Below are 21,936 nucleotides of genomic sequence, written 5' to 3' on the forward strand. Positions count from 1 at the left end.
TTTTGCCCATCCCTAGCAAACACGGCTGATTCAGGTGTGTTAACTGGGGCAAATGTGTGACACCAATCAGGCCCCCGAGGAATGGAGTTGTCCATCCCTGTGCCAGAGTAAAAGGGATTTATTATTAAGTTCATAAGGTATTTCTAAATTATATTCTTCAAGAATCAATAGATGTATTTCACTGCATGCATTAACCATTGGAGAACAGGAAGTATCCCTAACCTCTGACCTCTAACCCCGTAACGTCTGACCTTTGACTTCCAGGCACCATAGAGATTCCGGTGTTGCGGCAGGGGAGTGACCTGTCGTCAGTGACCTCTGTGTGGTGTGCCACGCGTCCCTCTGATCCCCCCTCTGCCACCCCCGGGGTCGACTATATCCCCTCCTCCCGGAAGGTGGAGTTCAAAGCTGGCAAGACTATGGAGGTACATTTTTGTATTTACCTTTCTTTTAACAGGAAGTCCCATTGAGGCCAAGGTCTCTTTACCAGGAAGTCTCCTTGAGACCTTGGTCTCTTTACCAGGAAGTCCCCTTGAGACCAAGGTCTCTTTAACAGGAAGTCCCATTGAGACCAAGGTCTCTTTAACAGGAAGTCCCACTGAGACCAAGGTCTCTTCAACAGGAAGTCCCATTGAGACCAAGGTCTCTTCAACAGGAAGTCCCATTGAGACCAAGGTCTCTTCAACAGGAAGTCCCATTGAGACCAAGGTTTCTTCAACAGGAAGTCCCATTGAGACCAAGGTCTCTTCAACAGGAAGTCCCATTGAGACCAAGATCTCTTCAACAGGAAGTCCCATTGAGACCAAGGTCTCTTCAACAGGAAGTCCCATTGAGACCAAGGTCTCTTCAACAGGAAGTCCAATTGAGACCAAGGTCTCTTCAACGGGAAGTCCCATTGAGACCAAGGTCTCTTTAACGGGAAGCCCCATTGAGACCAAGGTCTCTTTAACGGGAAGTCCCATTGAGACCAAGGTCTCTTTAACGGGAAGCCCCAATGAGACCAAGGTCTCTTCAACAGGAAGTCCCATTGAGACCAAGGTCTCTTCAACAGGAAGTCCCATTGAGACCAAGGTCTCTTTAACAGGAAGTCCCACTGAGACCAAGGTCTCTTCAACAGGAAGTCCCATTGAGACCAAGGTCTCTTCAACAGGAAGTCCCACTGAGACCAAGGTCTCTTCAACAGGAAGTCCCATTGAGACCAAGGTCTCTTCAACAGGAAGCCCCATTGAGACCAAGGTCTCTTCAACAGGAAGTCCCATTGAGACCAAGGTCTCTTCAACAGGAAGTCCCATTGAGACCAAGGTCTCTTCAACAGGAAGTCCCATTGAGACCAAGGTCTCTTCAACAGGAAGTCCCATTGAGACCAAGGTCTCTTCAACAGGAAGTCCCATTGAGACCAAGGTCTCTTCAACAGGAAGCCCCATTGAGACCAAGGTCTCTTCAACAGGAAGTCCCATTGAGGCCAAGGTCTCTTTACCAGGAAGTCCCCTTGAGACCTTGGTCTCTTTACCAGGAAGTCCCCTTGAGACCAAGGTCTCTTTAACAGGAAGTCCCATTGAGACCAAGGTCTCTTTAACAGGAAGTCCCACTGAGACCAAGGTCTCTTCAACAGGAAGTCCCATTGAGACCAAGGTCTCTTCAACAGGAAGTCCCATTGAGACCAAGGTCTCTTCAACAGGAAGTCCCACTGAGACCAAGGTCTCTTCAACAGGAAGTCCCATTGAGACCAAGGTCTCTTCAACAGGAAGTCCCACTGAGACCAAGGTCTCTTCAACAGGAAGTCCCATTGAGACCAAGGTCTCTTCAACAGGAAGCCCCATTGAGACCAAGGTCTCTTCAACAGGAAGTCCCATTGAGACCAAGGTCTCTTCAACAGGAAGTCCCATTGAGACCAAGGTCTCTTCAACAGGAAGTCCCATTGAGACCAAGGTCTCTTCAACAGGAAGTCCCATTGAGACCAAGGTCTCTTCAACAGGAAGTCCCATTGAGACCAAGGTCTCTTCAACAGGAAGCCCCATTGAGACCAAGGTCTCTTCAACAGGAAGTCCCATTGAGACCAAGGTCTCTTCAACAGGAAGTCCCATTGAGACCAAGGTATCTTCAACAGGAAGTCCCATTGAGACCAAGGTCTCTTCAACAGGAAGTCCCATTGAGACCAAGGTCTCTTCAACAGGAAGTCCCACTGAGACCAAGGTCTCTTCAACAGGAAGTCCCATTGAGACCAAGGTCTCTTCAACAGGAAGTCCCACTGAGACCAAGGTCTCTTCAACAGGAAGTCCCATTGAGACCAAGGTCTCTTCAACAGGAAGCCCCATTGAGACCAAGGTCTCTTCAACAGGAAGTCCCATTGAGACCAAGGTCTCTTCAACAGGAAGTCCCATTGAGACCAAGGTCTCTTCAACAGGAAGTCCCATTGAGACCAAGGTCTCTTCAACAGGAAGTCCCATTGAGACCAAGGTCTCTTCAACAGGAAGTCCCATTGAGACCAAGGTCTCTTCAACAGGAAGTCCCATTGAGACCAAGGTCTCTTCAACAGGAAGTCCCATTGAGACCAAGGTCTCTTTAACGGGAAGCCCCATTGAGACCAAGGTCTCTTTAACGGGAAGTCCCATTGAGACCAAGGTCTCTTTAACGGGAAGCCCCATTGAGACCAAGGTCTCTTCAACAGGAAGTCCCATTGAGACCAAGGTCTCTTCAACAGGAAGTCCCATTGAGACCAAGGTCTCTTTAACAGGAAGTCCCACTGAGACCAAGGTCTCTTCAACAGGAAGTCCCATTGAGACCAAGGTCTCTTCAACAGGAAGTCCCATTGAGACCAAGGTCTCTTCAACAGGAAGTCCCATTGAGACCAGGGTCTCTTCAACAGGAAGTCCCATTGAGACCAAGGTCTCTTTAACGGGAAGCCCCATTGAGACCAAAGTCTCTTCAACAGGAAGTCCCATTGAGACCAAGGTCTCTTCAACAGGAAGTCCCATTGAGACCAAGGTCTCTTCAACAGGAAGTCCCATTGAGACCAAGGTCTCTTCAACAGGAAGTCCCATTGAGACCAAGGTCTCTTCAACAGGAAGCCCCATCCAAGGTCTCTTCAACAGGAAGTCCCATGAGACCAAGGTCTCTTCAACAGGAAGTCCCATTGAGACCAAGGTTCTTCAACAGGAAGTCCAATTGAGACCAAGGTCTCTTCAACAGGAAGTCCCATTGAGACCAAGGTCTCTTCAACAGGAAATTGAGACCAAGGGAAGTCCCATCCAAGGTCTCTTCAACAGGAAGTCCCATTGAGACCAAGGTATGGAAGTCCAATCTCTTCAACAGGAAGTCCCATTGAGACCAAGGTCTCTTCAACAGGAAATCCCACTGAGACCAAGGGAAGTCCCATTGAGACTCTCTTCAACAGGAAGTCCCACTGAGACCAAGGTCTCTTCAACAGGAAGTCCCATTGAGACCAAGGTCTCTTCAACAGGAAGCCCCATTGAGACCAAGGTCTCTTCAACAGGAAGTCCCATTGAGACCAAGGTCTCTTCAACAGGAAGTCCCATTGAGACCAAGGTCTCTTCAACAGGAAGTCCCATTGAGACCAAGGTCTCTTCAACAGGAAGTCCCATTGAGACCAAGGTCTCTTCAACAGGAAGTCCCACTGAGACCAAGGTCTCTTCAACAGGAAGTCCCACTGAGACCAAGGTCTCTTCAACAGGAAGTCCCACTGAGCCCAAGGTCTCTTCAACAGGAAGTCCCACTGAGACCAAGGTCTCTTCAACAGGAAGCCCCATTGAGACCAAGGTCTCTTCAACAGGAAGTCCCATTGAGACCAAGGTCTCTTCAACAGGAAGTCCCACTGAGACCAAGGTCTCTTCAACAGGAAGCCCCATTGAGACCAAGGTCTCTTCAACAGGAAGTCCCACTGAGACCAAGGTCTCTTCAACAGGAAGTCCCATTGAGACCAAGGTCTCTTCAACAGGAAGTCCCATTGAGACCAAGGTCTCTTCAACAGGAAGTCCCATTGAGACCAAGGTCTCTTCAACGGGAAGTCCCATTGAGACCAAGCTCTCTTTAACGGGAAGCCCCACTGAGACCAAGGTCTCTTCAACAGGAAGTCCCATTGAGACCAAGGTCTCTTTAACGGGAAGCCCCACTGATGACCAAGGTCTCTTTAACGGGAAGCCCCACTGAGACCAAGGTCTCTTTAACGGGAAGCCCCATTGAGACCAAGGTCTCTTCAACAGGAAGTCCCATTGAGACCAAGGTCTCTTCAACAGGAAGCCCCATTGAGACCAAGGTCTCTTCAACAGGAAGTCCCATTGAGACCAAGGTCTCTTCAACAGGAAGTCCCATTGAGACCAAGGTCTCTTCAACAGTAAGTCCCATTGAGACCAAGGTCTCTTCAACGGGAAGTCCCATTGAGACCAAGGTCTCTTCAACAGGAAGTCCCATTGAGACCAAGGTCTCTTTAACGGGAAGCCCCACTGAGACCAATGTCTCTTCAACAGGAAGTCCCATTGAGACCAAGGTCTCTTTAACGGGAAGCCCCACTGAGACCAAGGTCTCTTTAACGGGAAGCCCCACTGAGACCAAGGTCTCTTTAACGGGAAGCCCCATTGAGACTAAGGTCTCTTCAACAGGAAGTCCCATTGAGACCAAGGTCTCTTCAACAGGAAGCCCCATTGAGACCAAGGTCTCTTCAACAGGAAGTCCCATTGAGACCAAGGTCTCTTTAACGGGAAGTCCCACTGAGACCAAGGTCTCTTCAACAGGAAGTCCCATTGAGACCAAGGTCTCTTCAACAGGAAGTCCCACTGAGACCAAGGTCTCTTCAACAGGAAGTCCCATTGAGACCAAGGTCTCTTTAACAGGAAGTCCCTGCATGTAAACAATTTACAAAATACAAAATAATACACATACACTAAATTACAAACACTGAAGAGAAACAAATACATTCCTTATCAACATTTAAACACCGGGTATGCTAACTCTTACGTCTAAAGGATATTAAAGATGTTAGGTACGGTGGGAGTTGACCTACGACACCTCAAAGAGGGACAGCTTACTTTCTGGTAACGAATGCAGTGATGTGTAGTGAACCTGTCACCTGTAATAAAACTACGTTGCTATGGTAATAGACCGCAGAGTCTATCATTGACTCTAATAGCAGTTATATTTACCAGTTTAATGATACATTTTATGAAATGTCAGATTAGCATTTTCAAGAGCAGGTGTAATTCAAAGCATTTAATCTTCATAGATGTGTTGACATTAGATACAATGTCATTGATATAATACATTTCCTAAATTATTTTCTTCTTGAGTTGCTTTTTGTATTGAGAGTAGGAATTCAGTGTCATGGTCCGTCTCTTTCCCCTATCTCTCTCTCTCCTCTCTCCTCTCTCCATCTCTCTCTCTCCTCTCTCCCTCTCCTCTCTCTCTCTCTCTCTCTCTCTCCTCTCGCCTCTCTCCATCTCTCTCTCTCCTCTCTCCCTCTCTCTCTCTTCTCTCTCTTCTCTTTCTTCTCTCTTTCTTCTCTCTCTCTCTCTCTCTCTCTCTCTCTCTCTCTCTCTCTTTCTTCTCTCTCTCTCTCTCTCCTCTCTCCCTCTCTCTCTCTTCTCTCTCTTCTCTTTCTTCTCTCTTTCTTCTCTCTCTCTCTCTCTCTCTCTCTCTCTCTCTCTCTCTCTCTCTCTCTCTCTCTCTCTCAGACGTGCAGTCTGACCATCATGGATGACATTCAGAACCCGGCCATTGAGGGGGCGGAGGCTTTTGTAGTGTTCCTCTCCTCCCCTCAGGGGGCGGTGCTCCTCGAACCCTTCGAAGCCTCCGTGGTCATCACTGATACTTTGGATCGTACGTGTACCAATACCTACCTATACACACACGCACACGCACACACACTCACACACACACACCTGTCTTCTAGGGCAGGGTTTCCAAACTATAAATGATCAAGCTTGATGATGAGTTGGTTGATTGAGTCAGCTGTGTAGTGCTGGGGGGGGGGGGGGGGCTGAGTTTTGGAAAACAGACAACTCCATCTGAAATTGTAGTTTCATCGTACAGTACTTCCTCAATCATAATCCCTACTCATTTACCCCACAATGCCATCCTCCCAGTACCCAGCATGCAGTTTGAGAAGACGGCATACAAGGTGAAGGAGAAGGAGGGCGTGCTGAACATCCCCGTCGTTCGAACGGGAGACCTGACGGTCAAGTCCTCTGTCCGCTGCTTCACTCGCACCATGTCTGCCATGGTGATGGACGACTTCGAGGAGAGGAGGAACGCAGACGATTCGCGTATCTCCTTCCTCCAGGGAGAGAAGGTAGGTTCTTTATCAGGCCCACAGAGATTCTTCAGTTGTAATAGTTGATACATATAGCACTCTGTCCAATGATGTTATGATGATGATGGTGATGTGATGATGATGTGATGATGATGATGATGTTATGATGATGATGGTGATGTGATGATGATGTTATGATGATGATGATGATGTTATGATGATGATGGTGATGTGATGATGATGTGATGATGATGATGATGTTATGATGATGATGATGGTCCAGATAAAGAACTGCACGGTGCACATCAATGACGACTCTGTGTTCGAGCCAGAGGAGGAGTTCCAGGTGCATCTTGGGACGCCGCTGGGGGACCACTGGAGCGGGGCCATGGTGGGAGTTAGTGACATTGTCACGGTAACCATCACTAACGACGAGGACGGTAAGCAACACACAGGCTTCACTGATCTCTGTGCTTTTCTTTTTTAATAGCCAGTTGTACTCGGTCACTAGTGAAAGTCAACACACCCATTACAGTCTTCACATTTTCCTGCTTTAAAATTACATCTTAAAAAAAGCTTTCAACTCGACCCCCACCCCAAAAAAAGATCTACACAACCTACTACACATCTTCAAGGTGGAAAAAAATATATAAACCATTTTCCAAATGAATAACAACAACAAAACAACAACAGTAGATGTCTTGATTGTAGCTGTCTTCACACCCCAGAATTAACACTTGGTGGAAGCACCTTTGGCAGCCATTATGGAGCAGCATGTAGCTGAGTGGTTAGAGTGGGCAGCCATTATGGAGCAGCATGTAGCCGAGTGGTTAGAGTGGGCAGCCATTATGGAGCAGTATGTAGCTGAGTGGTTAGAGTGGGCAGCCATTATGGAGCAGCATGTAGCCTAGTGGTTAGAGTGGGCAGCCATTATGGAGCAGCATGTAGCCTAGTGGTTAGAGTGGGCAGCCATTATGGAGCAGTATGTAGCTTAGTGGTTAGAGTGGGCAGCCATTATGGAGCAGCATGTAGCCTAGTGGTTAGAGTGGGCAGCCATTATGGAGCAGCATGTAGCCTAGTGGTTAGAGTGGGCAGCCATTATGGAGCAGTATGTAGCTTAGTGGTTAGAGTGGGCAGCCATTATGGAGCAGTATGTAGCTGAGTGGTTAGAGTGGGCAGCCATTATGGAGCAGCATGTAGCTGAGTGGTTAGAGTGGGCAGCCATTATGGAGCAGCATGTAGCTGAGTGGTTAGAGTGGGCAGCCATTATGGAGCAGTATGTAGCTGAGTGGTTAGAGTGGGCAGCCATTATGGAGCAGCATGTAGCTGAGTGGTTAGAGTGGGCAGCCATTATGGAGCAGCATGTAGCTGAGTGGTTAGAGTGGGCAGCCATTATGGAGCAGCATGTAGCTGAGTGGTTAGAGTGGGCAGCCATTATGGAGCAGCATGTAGCTGAGTGGTTAGAGTGTTGGGCCAGGAAACTGGAAGGTTTCTGGATCGAATCCTCGAGCTGACAAGGTAAAACACTGTCGTTCTGCCCCTGAACATGGCAGTTAACCCCACTGTTCCCCTGAAAAAGGCAGTTAACCCACTGTTCCCCTGAACAAGGCAGTTAACCCCACTGTTCCCCTGAAAAAGGCAGTTAACCCACTGTTCCCCTGAACAAGGCAGTTAACCCCACTGTTCCCCTGAACAAGGCAGTTAACCCACTGTTCCCCTGAACACGGCAGTTAACCCACTGTTCCCCTGAACAAGGCAGTTAACCCACTGTTCCCCTGAACAAGGCAGTTAACCCCACTGTTCCCCTGAACAAGGCAGTTAACCCCACTGTTCCCCGGTAGGCTGTCATTGTAAATAAGAATTTGTTCTTAACTGACTTGCCTATTTAAAGGTTACATTTTGTAAACTTTTTTTGTTATTACTGCTGTGAATCATTTTGAATAAGGTTCTAGCAACTCTTAAGGCAACATTATGTCCATTGTTATTAATTAGGAACGTTGACTATCATTTCTTTTCACAAGGTTGTGTAGATCGGTAGGAAAAACATGAAATTGAATCCCTTTTTAGATGTAATTTTAAGGTAGCAACATGTAAAGACTGTGTAAGGGGTGTGTAAGGACTGTGTAAGGACTGTGTAAAGACTGTGTAAAGACTGTGTAAAGACTGTAAGGGGTGTGTAAGGACTGTGTAAGGACTGTGTAAAGACTGTGTAAAGACTGTAAGGGGTGTGTAAGACTTTCACTAGAGATCAGTAGAGTTACAAACTCGGAGTTGATAGCTTGAGAACACTGACTTTGTATAGAGAACACTGACTTTGTATAGAGAACACTGACTTTGTATAGAGGACACTGACTTTGTATAGAGGACACTGACTTTGTATAGAGGACACTGACTTTGTATAGAGAACACTGACTTTGTATAGAGAACACTGACTTTGTATAGAGGACACTGACTTTGTATAGAGGACACTGACTTTGTATAGAGAACACTGACTTTGTATAGAGAACACTGACTTTGTATAGAGGACACTGACTTTGTATAGAGGACACTGACTTTGTATAGAGAACACTGACTTTGTATAGAGAACACTGACTTTGTATAGAGGACACTGACTTTGTATAGAGAACACTGACTTTGTATAGAGAACACTGACTTTGTATAGAGAACACTGACTTTGTATAGAGAACACTGACTTTGTATAGAGAACACTGACTTTGTATAGAGGACACTGACTTTGTATAGAGGACACTGACTTTGTATAGAGGACACTGACTTTGTATAGAGGACACTGACTTTGTATAGAGGACACTGACTTTGTATAGAGAACACTGACTTTGTATAGAGAACACTGACTTTGTATAGAGGACACTGACTTTGTATAGAGAACACTGACTTTGTATAGAGAACACTGACTTTGTATAGAGGACACTGACGTTGTATGGAGGACACTGACGTTGTTCTACATTCCCTAAGATAACGGCATTGTACGACATTACAAACAGAAACACAGGGCGTACTTGTACATAGACAAAAAAAGCTCAGTCAATGTAAAAAAATGAAAAAATGCATCGCATGTTCCATTTCCCCAGCCCCCACCATAGAGTTTGAGCAGACGTCGTACCAGGTGAGGGAGCCCCCCGGGCCAGACGGCATCGAGGTGCTTAACATCAAGGTGGTCAGGACAGGAGACCAGGACCGCACCTCCAAGGTCCGTTGCAGCACCCGGGACGGATCAGCACAGTCCGGAGTGGACTATAACCCCAAGAGCAGAGTCCTCAAATTCACCCCTGGTCAGTAAGACTTAATGAGAAGGAACACTATGGGTAGTATAGTATATCTGGCTCCAAGAACCTCATAGCCAATCACATTCCCTTTAGTGATTGCTCAGACTGGGTCCTGTGTATTTGTATTCACCCGTTTCAGAGGGATTTTGACAGGAAATGTAATACATTTTTACATTATTGAAGGTATTTTACATGACATGTCGACGATGCAGCGTAAGGAAATGTTGACTTTACTTTTTCTGGTCTTTCTGTGAAGGCATGGACCACATCCTGTTCAAAGTGGAGATTCTGTCCAATGAGGACAGGGAGTGGCACGAATCCTTCTCATTGGTCCTCGGTCCTGACGATCCGGTGGAGGCGGTGCTTGGAGAATTCACCACGGCAACAGTCACCATCCTGGACCAGGAAGCGGCAGGGAGTCTCATTCTCCCGGCCACGCCCATCGTAAGGAGCATTACTCAATTAAATCTGAATTATAATGTCATTTTTATCAAATTAATATTTTCAGAACTTGCCAGAAAAAGAGCCAAGACAAAAAAAACAACTTTAAACTTTCCCTCAAAGATTGTAGCCATAGATACTTACAGTATCTTCTCTGGCCTATAGCCTACCTTTAATATATGATTGATGATGTGACATATTTCACGTGAAACCCTTTCTTCTGTTATCAGTCTTGAATAAAAAATTTGGAATTGACCCCAATCAATTAGACTGACTCCAACACCCTCCCTCCCTCTCCCAGGTGGTATCTCTGTCAGACTATGACAACGTGGCTGAGGTGTCTAAGGAGGGCAGTAAGAAGCAGCCTGCGCCTGGCTACCCCTTGGTGTGTGTGACGCCGTGTGACCCGCACTACTCCAAATACTCTGTGATGAGGGAGCGCTGCAACGAGGCAGGCATCAACCAGACCTCTGTTCACTTCTCCTGGGAGGTGGCAGCCCCTACAGACACCAACGGGGCCAGGTCACCCTTCGAGACCGTCACTGATACCACACCATACACTGGTGTTAACCATATGGTGAGTAGTTGAGTAATAGTAGTAGTGGTAGTAGTGGTGGTAGTGGTGGTAGTAGTAGTAGTAGTAGTAGTGGTGGTGGTAGTAGTAGTGGTAGTAGTGGTAGTAGTAGTAGTAGTAGTAGTGGTAGTAGTAGTAGTAGTAGTAGTGGTGGTAGTAGTAGTAGTGGTAGTTGTAGTAGTAGTAGTAGTGGTAGTAGTAGTAGTAGTAGTGGTAGTAGTAGTAGTGGTAGTAGTAGTAGTGGTAGTAGTGGTAGTAGTAGTGGTGGTAGTAGTGGTGGTAGTAGTAGTAGTAGTGGTAGTAGTAGTAGTAGATGTAGTAGTAGTGGTAGTAGTAGTGGTAGTAGTAGTGGTAGTAGTAGTAGTAGATGTAGTAATGGTAGTAGTAGTAGTAGTGGGAGTAGCAGTGGTAGTACTAGCAGCAGTAGTGATGGTAGTAGTAGTTGTAGGTGTGGTAGGAGCAGTGGTAGTACTAGCAGCAGTAGTGATAATAGTAGTAGTAGTAGTTGTAGTAGTAGATGTTGTTGTAGTAGTAGACTGTCACTAATGCCACACCCTATACTGGTTGGTGTAAACCATAGAGTGAGTGCCGGGGAAGAGGTACACTCTTAGAAAGAAGGGTTCCTAAACTGTTCTTTGAGAATGGCAGTGGTGGAAAAAGTCCCCAAATGTCATACTTGAGTAAAAGTAAAGATACTTTAGTAGAAAATGACTCAAAAGTGAAAGTCACCCAGTAAAACTCTGCTTTAGTAAAAATCTAAAAGTATTTGGTTTTAAATATACTTAAGTATCAAAAGTAAAAGTATACATCGTTTCAAATTCCAACAGTTAAGCAAACCAGACGGCACCATTTTCTTTTTCTCTTAATGTATGGATAGCCAGGGGAACACTCTAAAAATAAGACATCATTTACAAATGAAGTGTGTGTGTTTAGTGAGTCCACCAGATCAGAGGCAGGGATGACCAGGGATGTTCGCTTGATAAGTGCGTGAATGGACCATTTTCCTGTCCTGCTAAGCATTCGAAATGTAACCTGTATTTTTGGGAAATGTATGGAGTAAAAAGTAGATCATTTTCTTTTGCAATGTAAAAATACCTCCAATGCACCCATTACTGAGATGGCTTTTTCAGTGTAGATGGTTTAGGCAGTCTCATTGATAAGTCTTCCCTACCCTGGCAGTCATGCTGAATGCAGGTGGGTGATTAAAAGTTCCAATTGTGGCTTACTCTCTGGCTGTATTCCAATAGGAATTACACATTACTTTGCCAGCCAGCATAATGTGAGTTGCTATCAAATCTAATCAAATCCATTTTTATTTATCACATGCGCCAAATTCAACAGGTGTAGTAGACCTTACCATGAAATGCTTACTTACCAAGCCCTTAACCAACAACGCAGTTCAAGAAATGGAATTAAGAAAATATTTACTAAATAAACTAAAGTAACAAAAATATATAAAACGAGGCTATATACAGTGCCTTGCGAAAGTATTCGGCCCCCTTGAACTTTGTGACCTTTTGCCACATTTCAGGCTTCAAACATAAAGATATAAAACTGTATTTTTTTGTGAAGAATCAACAACAAGTGGGACACAATCATGAAGTGGAACAACATTTATTGGATATTTCAAACTTTTTTAACAAATCAAAAACTGAAAAATTGGGCGTGCAAAATTATTCAGCCCCCTTAAGTTAATACTTTGTAGCGCCACCTTTTGCTGCGATTACAGCTGTAAGTCGCTTGGGGTATGTCTCTATCAGTTTTGCACATCGAGAGACTGAAATTTTTTCCCATTCCTCCTTGCAAAACAGCTCGAGCTCAGTGAGGTTGGATGGAGAGCATTTGTGAACAGCAGTTTTCAGTTCTTTCCACAGATTCTCGATTGGATTCAGGTCTGGACTTTGACTTGGCCATTCTAACACCTGGATATGTTTATTTTTGAACCATTCCATTGTAGATTTTGCTTTATGTTTTGGATCATTGTCTTGTTGGAAGACAAATCTCCGTCCCAGTCTCAGGTCTTTTGCAGACTCCATCAGGTTTTCTTCCAGAATGGTCCTGTATTTGGCTCCATCCATCTTCCCATCAATTTTAACCATCTTCCCTGTCCCTGCTGAAGAAAAGCAGGCCCAAACCATGATGCTGCCACCACCATGTTTGACAGTGGGGATGGTGTGTTCAGCTGTGTTGCTTTTACGCCAAACATAACGTTTTGCATTGTTGCCAAAAAGTTCAATTTTGGTTTCATATGACCAGAGCACCTTCTTCCACATGTTTGGTGTGTCTCCCAGGTGGCTTGTGGCAAACTTTAAATGACACTTTTTATGGATATCTTTAAGAAATGGCTTTCTTCTTGCCACTCTTCCATAAAGGCCAGATTTGTGCAATATACGACTGATTGTTGTCCTATGGACAGAGTCTCCCACCTCAGCTGTAGATCTCTGCAGTTCATCCAGAGTGATCATGGGCCTCTTGGCTGCATCTCTGATCAGTCTTCTCCTTGTATGAGCTGAAAGTTTAGAGGGACGGCCAGGTCTTGGTAGATTTGCAGTGGTCTGATACTCCTTCCATTTCTATATTATCGCTTGCACAGTGCTCCTTGGGATGTTTAAAGCTTGGGAAATCTTTTTGTATCCAAATCCGGCTTTAAACTTCTTCACAACAGTATCTCGGACCTGCCTGGTGTGTTCCTTGTTCTTCATGATGCTCTCTGCGCTTTTAACGGACCTCTGAGACTATCACAGTGCAGGTGCATTTATACGGAGACTTGATTACACACAGGTGGATTGTATTTATCATCATTAGTCATTTAGGTCAACATTGGATCCTTCAGAGATCCTCACTGAACTTCTGGAGAGAGTTTGCTGCACTGAAAGTAAAGGGGCTGAATAATTTTGCACGCCCAATTTTTCAGTTTTTGATTTGTTAAAAAAGTTTGAAATATCCAATAAATGTCGTTCCACTTCATGATTGTGTCCCACTTGTTGTTGATTCTTCACAAAAAAATACAGTTTTATATGTTTATGTTTGAAGACTGAAATGTGGCAAAAGGTCGCAAAGTTCAAGGGGGCCGAATACTTTCGCAAGGCACTGTATAGGGGTTACCAGTACCGAGTCAATATGCGGGGTAGGGGTTAGTTCAGGTAACTTGTACATGTAGGTAGGGGTAAAGTGACTATACATAGATAATAAACAATGAGTAGCAGCAATGTAAATAGTCCGGGTGGCTATTTGATTAATTGTTCAGCAGTCTTATGGCTTGGGAATAGAAGCTGTCAATGAGCCTTTTGGAACTAAACTTGGTGCTCCGGTACAGCTTTCCGTAGTAGAGAGAACAGTCTAAGACTTGGATGACTGGAGTCTTTGACAATTGTTGGGGCCTTCCTCTGACACTGCATAGTGTATCGGTTCTGGATGGCAGGAAGATTGGCCCCAGTGATGTACTCGGCTGTATGCACTTCCCTCTGTAGCGCCTTACGGTCAGATTCCGAGCAGTTGCCATACCAACCGGTCAGGATGCTCTCGATGGTGCAGCTGTTGAACTTTTTGAGGATCTGGGGACCCATGCCAAATCTTTTCAGTCTCCTGAGAGTCTTGGTGTGTTTGGACCATGATAGTTAGTTGGTGATGTGGACACCAAGGTACTTGAAACTCTAGACCTGCTCCACTACAGCCCCGTCGATGTTAATTGAGGGCGTGTTCGGCCCTTCCTTTTCCTGTGTTCCAGGATCAGCTCGTTTGTCTTGCTGACGTTGAGGGAGAGGTTGTTGTCCTGGCAATACACTGCCAGATCTCTGATCTCCTACCTATAGTCTGTCTCATCGTTGTCGGTGATCAAGTCTACCACTGTTGTGTCGTCAGCAAACTTAATGATGGTGTTGGAGTCGTGCTTGGAGACACAGTCGTGGATGAACAGGGAGTACAGGAGGGGACTAAGCACGCACCCCTGAGGGGCCCCCGTATTGAGGATCAACGTGGCAGATTTGTTGTTACCTACCCTTACCACCTGGGGGCAGGCTGTCAGGAAGTCCAGGATCCAGTTGCAGAGGGAGGTGTTTAGTCCCAGGGTCCATAGCTTAGTGATGAGTGTGGAGGGCACTATGGTGTTGAACGCTGAGCTGTAGTCAATGAACAGCATTCTCACATAGGTGTTCCTTTTGTCTAGGTGGGAAACAGAAGTGTGGAGTGCAATCGAGATTGCATCATCTGTGGATCTGTTGGGGTGGTTTGCGAATTGGAGTGGGTCTAGGGTTTCCGGAATGATGGTGTTGATGTGAGCCATGACCAGCCTTTCAAAGCACTTCATGGCTACGGGTCTGTAGTCATTTAGGCAGGCTACCTTCTCTTTCTTGGGCACAGGGACTATGGTGATCTGCTTGAAATATGTAGGTATTACAGACTCGGTCAGGGAGAGGTTAAAAATGTCAATGAAGACACTTGCCAGTTGGTCCACGCATGCAATAAGTACACGTCCTGGTAATCTGTCTGGCCCTGCGGCCTTGTGAATGTTGATCTGTTGTTTATCATGCTCTAATGGAGAGCATGATCACACAGTCGTCCGGAACAGTTGGTGCTCTCATGCATGCTTCTGTGTTGCTTGCCTCGAAGCGCGCATAGAAGGTCCACTTCAATCAGTGTAGATGAAAGGGAGGAGACAGGTTAAATAAGTATTTTTAAGCCTTGAGACAATTGAAACATGGATTGTGTATGTGTGCCATTCAGAGGGTGAATGGGCAAGGCAACTCAATATTAGGAAGGTGTCCTTAATGCTTTTTACACTCATAGTCTAGGATAGTCAGAAAAGGTTACATTTTAATGGCTAATAAGGCTGGTGGAACCGTTCATAGAGGGTTCTAGGAAGAACCTTTAGATGATAAAATGGTTCTAGGTCAAACCATTTACTGAGGATTCTATGAAGCACCAAAAAGGGTTCCCCTATGGGGACAAACCAAAGAACCCGTTATGGTTCTACTTAGCACCTTTTCTTTCTAAGAGTGTAGAATCAGTCACTAGTGGTGGAGAATGTTCTGTTGTAGTCTGTGTGTTTGTGTGTGTCTGTGTGCGTGTGTGCTTTTACAAAAATGAATTTCTTCAGCTGATTGACAGACTGATTGACTGACTGATTCATTGACTGATTGACTGGCTGACTGACTTATTGACTGAATGATTGATTGACTGACTGACTGGCTGACTGACTAACTGGCTGACTGATTGATTGACTGATTGATTGATTGACTGACTGATTGATTGACTTGTTGATTGACTGACTGACTGACTGACTGACTGGCTGATGGATTGATTGACTGATTGATTGACTGATTGACTGACTGGTTGACTGACTGATTCATTGACTGACTAACTGGCTGACTGACTGATTGATTGACTGACTAACTGGCTGACTGATTGACTGGCTGACTGATTGATTGACTGAATGACTGACTAGTTGACTGACTGATTGATTGACTGGCTGACTGACTGATTCATTGACTAACTGACTGATTGACTGACTGACTTTTTACTAATTGATTGACTGACTGACTGACTGATTGATTGACTGACTTTTTGACTAATTGATTGACAGACTGACTGATTGATTGACTGAATGACTTTTTGACTAATTGATTGACTTGATTGATTGATTGACTGATTGATTGATTGATTGACTGATTGATTGACTGCATTTGCTCCACAGGTCCTGGACAGTATCTATTTCTCTCGGAGGTTCCATGTGCGCTGTGTGGCCCAGGCCCGGGACAAGTCCGGCCATCTTGGAACACCCCTGAGGAGTAACATAGCAACCATCGGCACCGAGGGTTCCATATGCCACACCCCTGTTACCACGGGAACAGCCCGAGGGTTCCAGGCCCAGTCGTTCATCGCCAGTCTGAAGTATCTGGATGTTAAACACAAGGAGCACCCCAACCGGTGAGCAGGGAGTCATTCACACACAAACACAATGAGCAGGTGTGCAAACACACAAACAGTCATGCAGCCAAACATACTACAACACAAGAAGCTACCCAACCGATGAGCTCACCAAACACAAACATATCTGCATATGGTCTATAATAGTTATAGAACAACTCCATATGGCCAATAATAATTCTAGAACACCTCCATATGGTCTATAATAGTTCTAGAACACCTACATATGGTATATAATAGTTCTAGAACACCTCCATATGGTATATAATAGTTCTAGAACACCTCCATATGGTATATAATAGTAGAACACCTCCATATGGTATATAATAATTCTAGAACACCTCCATATGGTCTATAATAGTTCTAGAACACCTCCATATGGTCTATAATAGTTCTAAAACACCTCCATATGGTATATAATAGTTCTAGAACACCTACATATGGCCAATAATAATTCTAGAACACCTCCATATGGTCTATAATAGTTCTACAACACCTCCATATGGTCTATAATAGTTCTAGAACACCTCCATATGATATATAATAGTTCTAGAACACCTCCATATGATATATAATAGTTCTAGAACACCTCCATATGATATATAATAGTTCTAGAACACCTCCATATGATATATAATAGTTCTAGAACACCTCCATATGGTATATAATAATTCTAGAACACCTCCATATGGTCTATAATAGTTCTATAACACCTCCATATGGTCTATAATAGTTCTAGAACACCTCCATATGGTATATAATAGTTCTAGAACACCTCCATATGGTCTATAATAGTTCTAGAACACCTCCATATGGTATATAATAGTTCTAGAACACCTCCATATGGTCTATAATAGTTCTAGAACACCTCCATATGGTATATAATAGTTATAGAACACCTCCATATGATATATAATAGTTCTAGAACACCTCCATATGATATATAATAGTTCTAGAACACCTCCATATGATATATAATAGTTCTAGAACACCTCCATATGGTATATAATAATTCTAGAACACCTCCATATGGTCTATAATAGTTCTATAACACCTCCATATGGTCTATAATAGTTCTAGAACACCTCCATATGGTAGATAATAGTTCTATAACACCTCCATATGGTCTATAATAGTTCTAGAACACCTCCATATGGTATATAATAGTTCTAGAACACCTCCATATGGTCTATAATAGTTCTAGAACACCTCCATATGGTATATAATAGTTATAGAACACCTCCATATGGTCTATAATAGTTCTAGAACACCTCCATATGGTATATAATAGTAGAACACCTCCATATGGTATATAATAGTTCTAGAACACCTCCATATGGTCTATAATAGTTCTAGAACACCTCCATATGGTATATAATAGTTCTAGAACACCTCCATATGGTATATAATAGTTCTAGAACACCTCCATATGGTATATAATAATTCTAGAACACCTCCATATGGTCTATAATAGTTCTAGAACACCTCCATATGGTCTATAATAGTTCTACAACACCTCCATATGGTCTATAATAGTTCTAGAACACCTCCATATGGTATATAATAGTTCTATAACACATACATATGGTATATAATAGTTCTAGAACACTAACCTTGATTAATATCTTATTTTTCTTATGCAGTATCCACATCTCGGTGCAGATCCCCCACCAGGACGGTATGCTGCCCCTAGTGTCCAGCATGCCCCTCCACAACCTGCACTTCCTGCTGTCGGAGTCCATCTACAGACAACAGCATATCTGTTCAAACCTGGTCACTCTCAAAGACCTGCAGGGGGTCTCTGGTGAGCGTACACACACTTGATCACACACACACACACACACACACACACACACACACACACACACACTGGTGTGCACCAAATAATATAAATCCTCCCTTTAACAAAAGTGTGTTTGATGTGTCTTTCAGAGACGGGTTTCCTGGATGATGTCCAGTATGACAGTATCTCTCTGGGTCCGGGTTATGACAGACCGTACCAGTTCAACCCTGGTGTCCGAGAGGCTAAGAGCATCCAGCTGTATAAACACCTCAACCTGAAGAGCTGCATCTGGACCTTCGATGCCTACTACGACATGACGGAACTCATCGACGTCTGTGGAGGCTCTGTCACTGCCGACTTCCAGGTACAATACAATACGCCCTGCAGTGGGTTAGGGGGTCACATAGAGGGTTAGAGGTCACATAGAGGGTTAGAGGGTCACATAGAGGGTTAGAGGGTCACATAGAGGGTTAGAGGGTCACATAGAGGGTTAGAGGTCACATAGAGGGTTAGAGGGTCACATAGAGGGTTAGAGGGTCACATAGAGGGTTAGAGGGTCACATAGAGGGTTAGGGGTCACATAGAGGGTTAGAGGTCACATAGAGGGTTAGAGGGTCACATAGAGGGTTAGAGGTCACATAGAGGGTTAGAGGTCACATAGAGGGTTAGAGGGTCACATAGAGGGTTAGAGGTCACATAGAGGGTTAGGGGTCACATAGAGGGTTAGAGGTCACATAGAGGGTTAGAGGGTCACATAGAGGGTTAGGGGTCACATAGAGGGTTAGGGGTCACATAGAGGGTTAGAGGTCACATAGAGGGTTAGGGGTCACATAGAGGGTTAGAGGTCACATAGAGGGTTAGAGGGTCACATAGAGGGTTAGGGGTCACATAGAGGGTTAGGGGTCACATAGAGGGTTAGGGGTCACATAGAGGGTTAGGGGTCACATAGAGGGTTAGAGGGTCACATAGAGGGTTAGGGGGTCACATAGAGGGTTAGAGGGTCACATAGAGGGTTAGGGGGGTCACATAGAGGGTTAGAGGGTCACATAGAGGGTTAGAGGGTCACATAGAGGGTTAGGGGTCACATAGAGGGTTAGGGGTCACATAGAGGGTTAGGGGTCACATAGAGGGTTAGGGGTCACATAGAGGGTTAGGGGGTCACATAGAGGGTTAGAGGGTCACATAGAGGGTTAGGGGTCACATAGAGGGTTAGGGGTCACATAGAGGGTTAGGGGGTCACATAGAGGGTTAGAGGTCACATAGAGGGTTAGAGGGTCACATAGAGGGTTAGGGGTCACATAGAGGGTTAGGGGTCACATAGAGGGTTAGGGGTCACATAGAGGGTTAGGGGTCACATAGAGGGTTAGGGGGTCACATAGAGGGTTAGAGGTCACATAGAGGGTTAGAGGGTCACATAGAGGGTTAGGGGTCACATAGAGGGTTAGGGGTCACATAGAGGGTTAGGGGTCACATAGAGGGTTAGGGGTCACATAGAGGGTTAGGGGTCACATAGAGGGTTAGGGGTCACATAGAGGGTTAGAGGGTCACATAGAGGGTTAGGGGGTCACATAGAGGGTTAGAGGGTCACATAGAGGGTTAGAGGGTCACATAGAGGGTTAGGGGTCACATAGAGGGTTAGGGGTCACATAGAGGGTTAGGGGTCACATAGAGGGTTAGGGGTCACATAGAGGGTTAGGGGGTCACATAGAGGGTTAGAGGGTCACATAGAGGGTTAGGGGTCACATAGAGGGTTAGGGGTCACATAGAGGGTTAGGGGGTCACATAGAGGGTTAGAGGTCACATAGAGGGTTAGAGGGTCACATAGAGGGTTAGGGGTCACATAGAGGGTTAGGGGGTCACATAGAGGGTTAGAGGGTCACATAGAGGGTTAGAGGGTCACATAGAGGGTTAGGGGTCACATAGAGGGTTAGGGGTCACATAGAGGGTTAGGGGTCACATAGAGGGTTAGGGGTCACATAGAGGGTTAGGGGTCACATAGAGGGTTAGGGGGTCACATAGAGGGTTAGGGGTCACATAGAGGGTTAGGGGGTCACATAGAGGGTTAGGGGTCACATAGAGGGTTAGGGGTCACATAGAGGGTTAGGGGTCACATAGAGGGTTAGGGGTCACATAGAGGGTTAGGGGTCACATAGAGGGTTAGGGGTCACATAGAGGGTTAGGGGTCACATAGAGGGTTAGGGGGTCACATAGAGGGTTAGGGGTCACATAGAGGGTTAGAGGGTCACATAGAGGGTTAGGGGGTCACATAGAGGGTTAGAGGGTCACATAGAGGGTTAGAGGGTCACATAGAGGGTTAGGGGTCACATAGAGGGTTAGGGGTCACATAGAGGGTTAGGGGTCACATAGAGGGTTAGGGGTCACATAGAGGGTTAGGGGTCACATAGAGGGTTAGGGGTCACATAGAGGGTTAGGGGTCACATAGAGGGTTAGGGGTCACATAGAGGGTTAGGGGTCACATAGAGGGTTAGGGGTCACATAGAGGGTTAGGGGGTCACATAGAGGGTTAGAGGGTCACATAGAGGGTTAGGGGTCACATAGAGGGTTAGGGGTCACATAGAGGGTTAGGGGTCACATAGAGGGTTAGAGGGTCACATAGAGGGTTAGAGGGTCACATAGAGGGTTAGAGGGTCACATAGAGGGTTAGGGGTCACATAGAGGGTTAGGGGTCACATAGAGGGTTAGAGGGTCACATAGAGGGTTAGAGGGTCACATAGAGGGTTAGGGGTCACATAGAGGGTTAGGGGTCACATAGAGGGTTAGAGGGTCACATAGAGGGTTAGGGGGTCACATAGAGGGTTAGGGGTCACATAGAGGGTTAGGGGTCACATAGAGGGTTAGAGGGTCACATAGAGGGTTAGAGGGTCACATAGAGGGTTAGGGGGTCACATAGAGGGTTAGAGGGTCACATAGAGGGTTAGGGGTCACATAGAGGGTTAGGGGTCACATAGAGGGTTAGAGGGTCACATAGAGGGTTAGAGGTCACATAGAGGGTTAGAGGGTCACATAGAGGGTTAGAGGGTCACATAGAGGGTTAGGGGTCACATAGAGGGTTAGGGGGTCACATAGAGGGCTTAGGGTCACATAGAGGGTTAGGGGGTCACATAGAGGGCTTAGGGTCACATAGAGGGTTAGGGGGTCACATAGAGGGTTAGGGGGTCACATAGAGGGTTAGGGGTCACATAGAGGGTTAGGGGTCACATAGAGGGTTAGGGGGTCACATAGAGGGTTAGGGGGTCACATAGAGGGTTAGGGGTCACATAGAGGGTTAGGGGTCACATAGAGGGTTAGGGGGTCACATAGAGGGCTTAGGGTCACATAGAGGGTTAGGGGGTCACATAGAGGGCTTAGGGTCACATAGAGGGTTAGGGGGTCACATAGAGGGTTAGAGGGTCACATAGAGGGTTAGAGGGTCACATAGAGGGTTAGAGGGTCACATAGAGGGTTAGAGGGTCACATAGAGGGTTAGGGGTCACATAGAGGGTTAGGGGGTCACATAGAGGGTTAGGGGTCACATAGAGGGTTAGAGGGTCACATAGAGGGTTAGGGGTCACATAGAGGGTTAGGGGTCACATAGAGGGTTAGGGGGTCACATAGAGGGCTTAGGGTCACATAGAGGGTTAGGGGTCACATAGAGGGTTAGGGGTCA

General features: G+C 45.6%; 1 protein-coding gene across 1 annotated transcript in view; it reads left to right on the forward strand.

Moving 5' to 3' along the window:
- The window catches only part of LOC139389341 (extracellular matrix organizing protein FRAS1-like), a 342,095-nt gene that overhangs the window by 312,366 nt on the left and 7,793 nt on the right, over positions 1-21,936 (forward strand). The window contains exons 59-68 of the mRNA XM_071136017.1: positions 265-425; positions 5,685-5,829; positions 6,096-6,301; positions 6,546-6,702; positions 9,352-9,552; positions 9,803-9,990; positions 10,289-10,564; positions 16,254-16,486; positions 18,130-18,290; positions 18,419-18,633. Of these exons, the coding sequence (XP_070992118.1) occupies positions 265-425; positions 5,685-5,829; positions 6,096-6,301; positions 6,546-6,702; positions 9,352-9,552; positions 9,803-9,990; positions 10,289-10,564; positions 16,254-16,486; positions 18,130-18,290; positions 18,419-18,633 (1,943 nt within the window). The remainder of the gene's footprint in view (positions 1-264; positions 426-5,684; positions 5,830-6,095; positions 6,302-6,545; positions 6,703-9,351; positions 9,553-9,802; positions 9,991-10,288; positions 10,565-16,253; positions 16,487-18,129; positions 18,291-18,418; positions 18,634-21,936) is intronic.

The sequence above is a fragment of the Oncorhynchus clarkii genome, chromosome 30, assembly GCF_045791955.1.
Source record: "Oncorhynchus clarkii lewisi isolate Uvic-CL-2024 chromosome 30, UVic_Ocla_1.0, whole genome shotgun sequence".
NCBI lineage: Eukaryota > Metazoa > Chordata > Actinopteri > Salmoniformes > Salmonidae > Oncorhynchus > Oncorhynchus clarkii.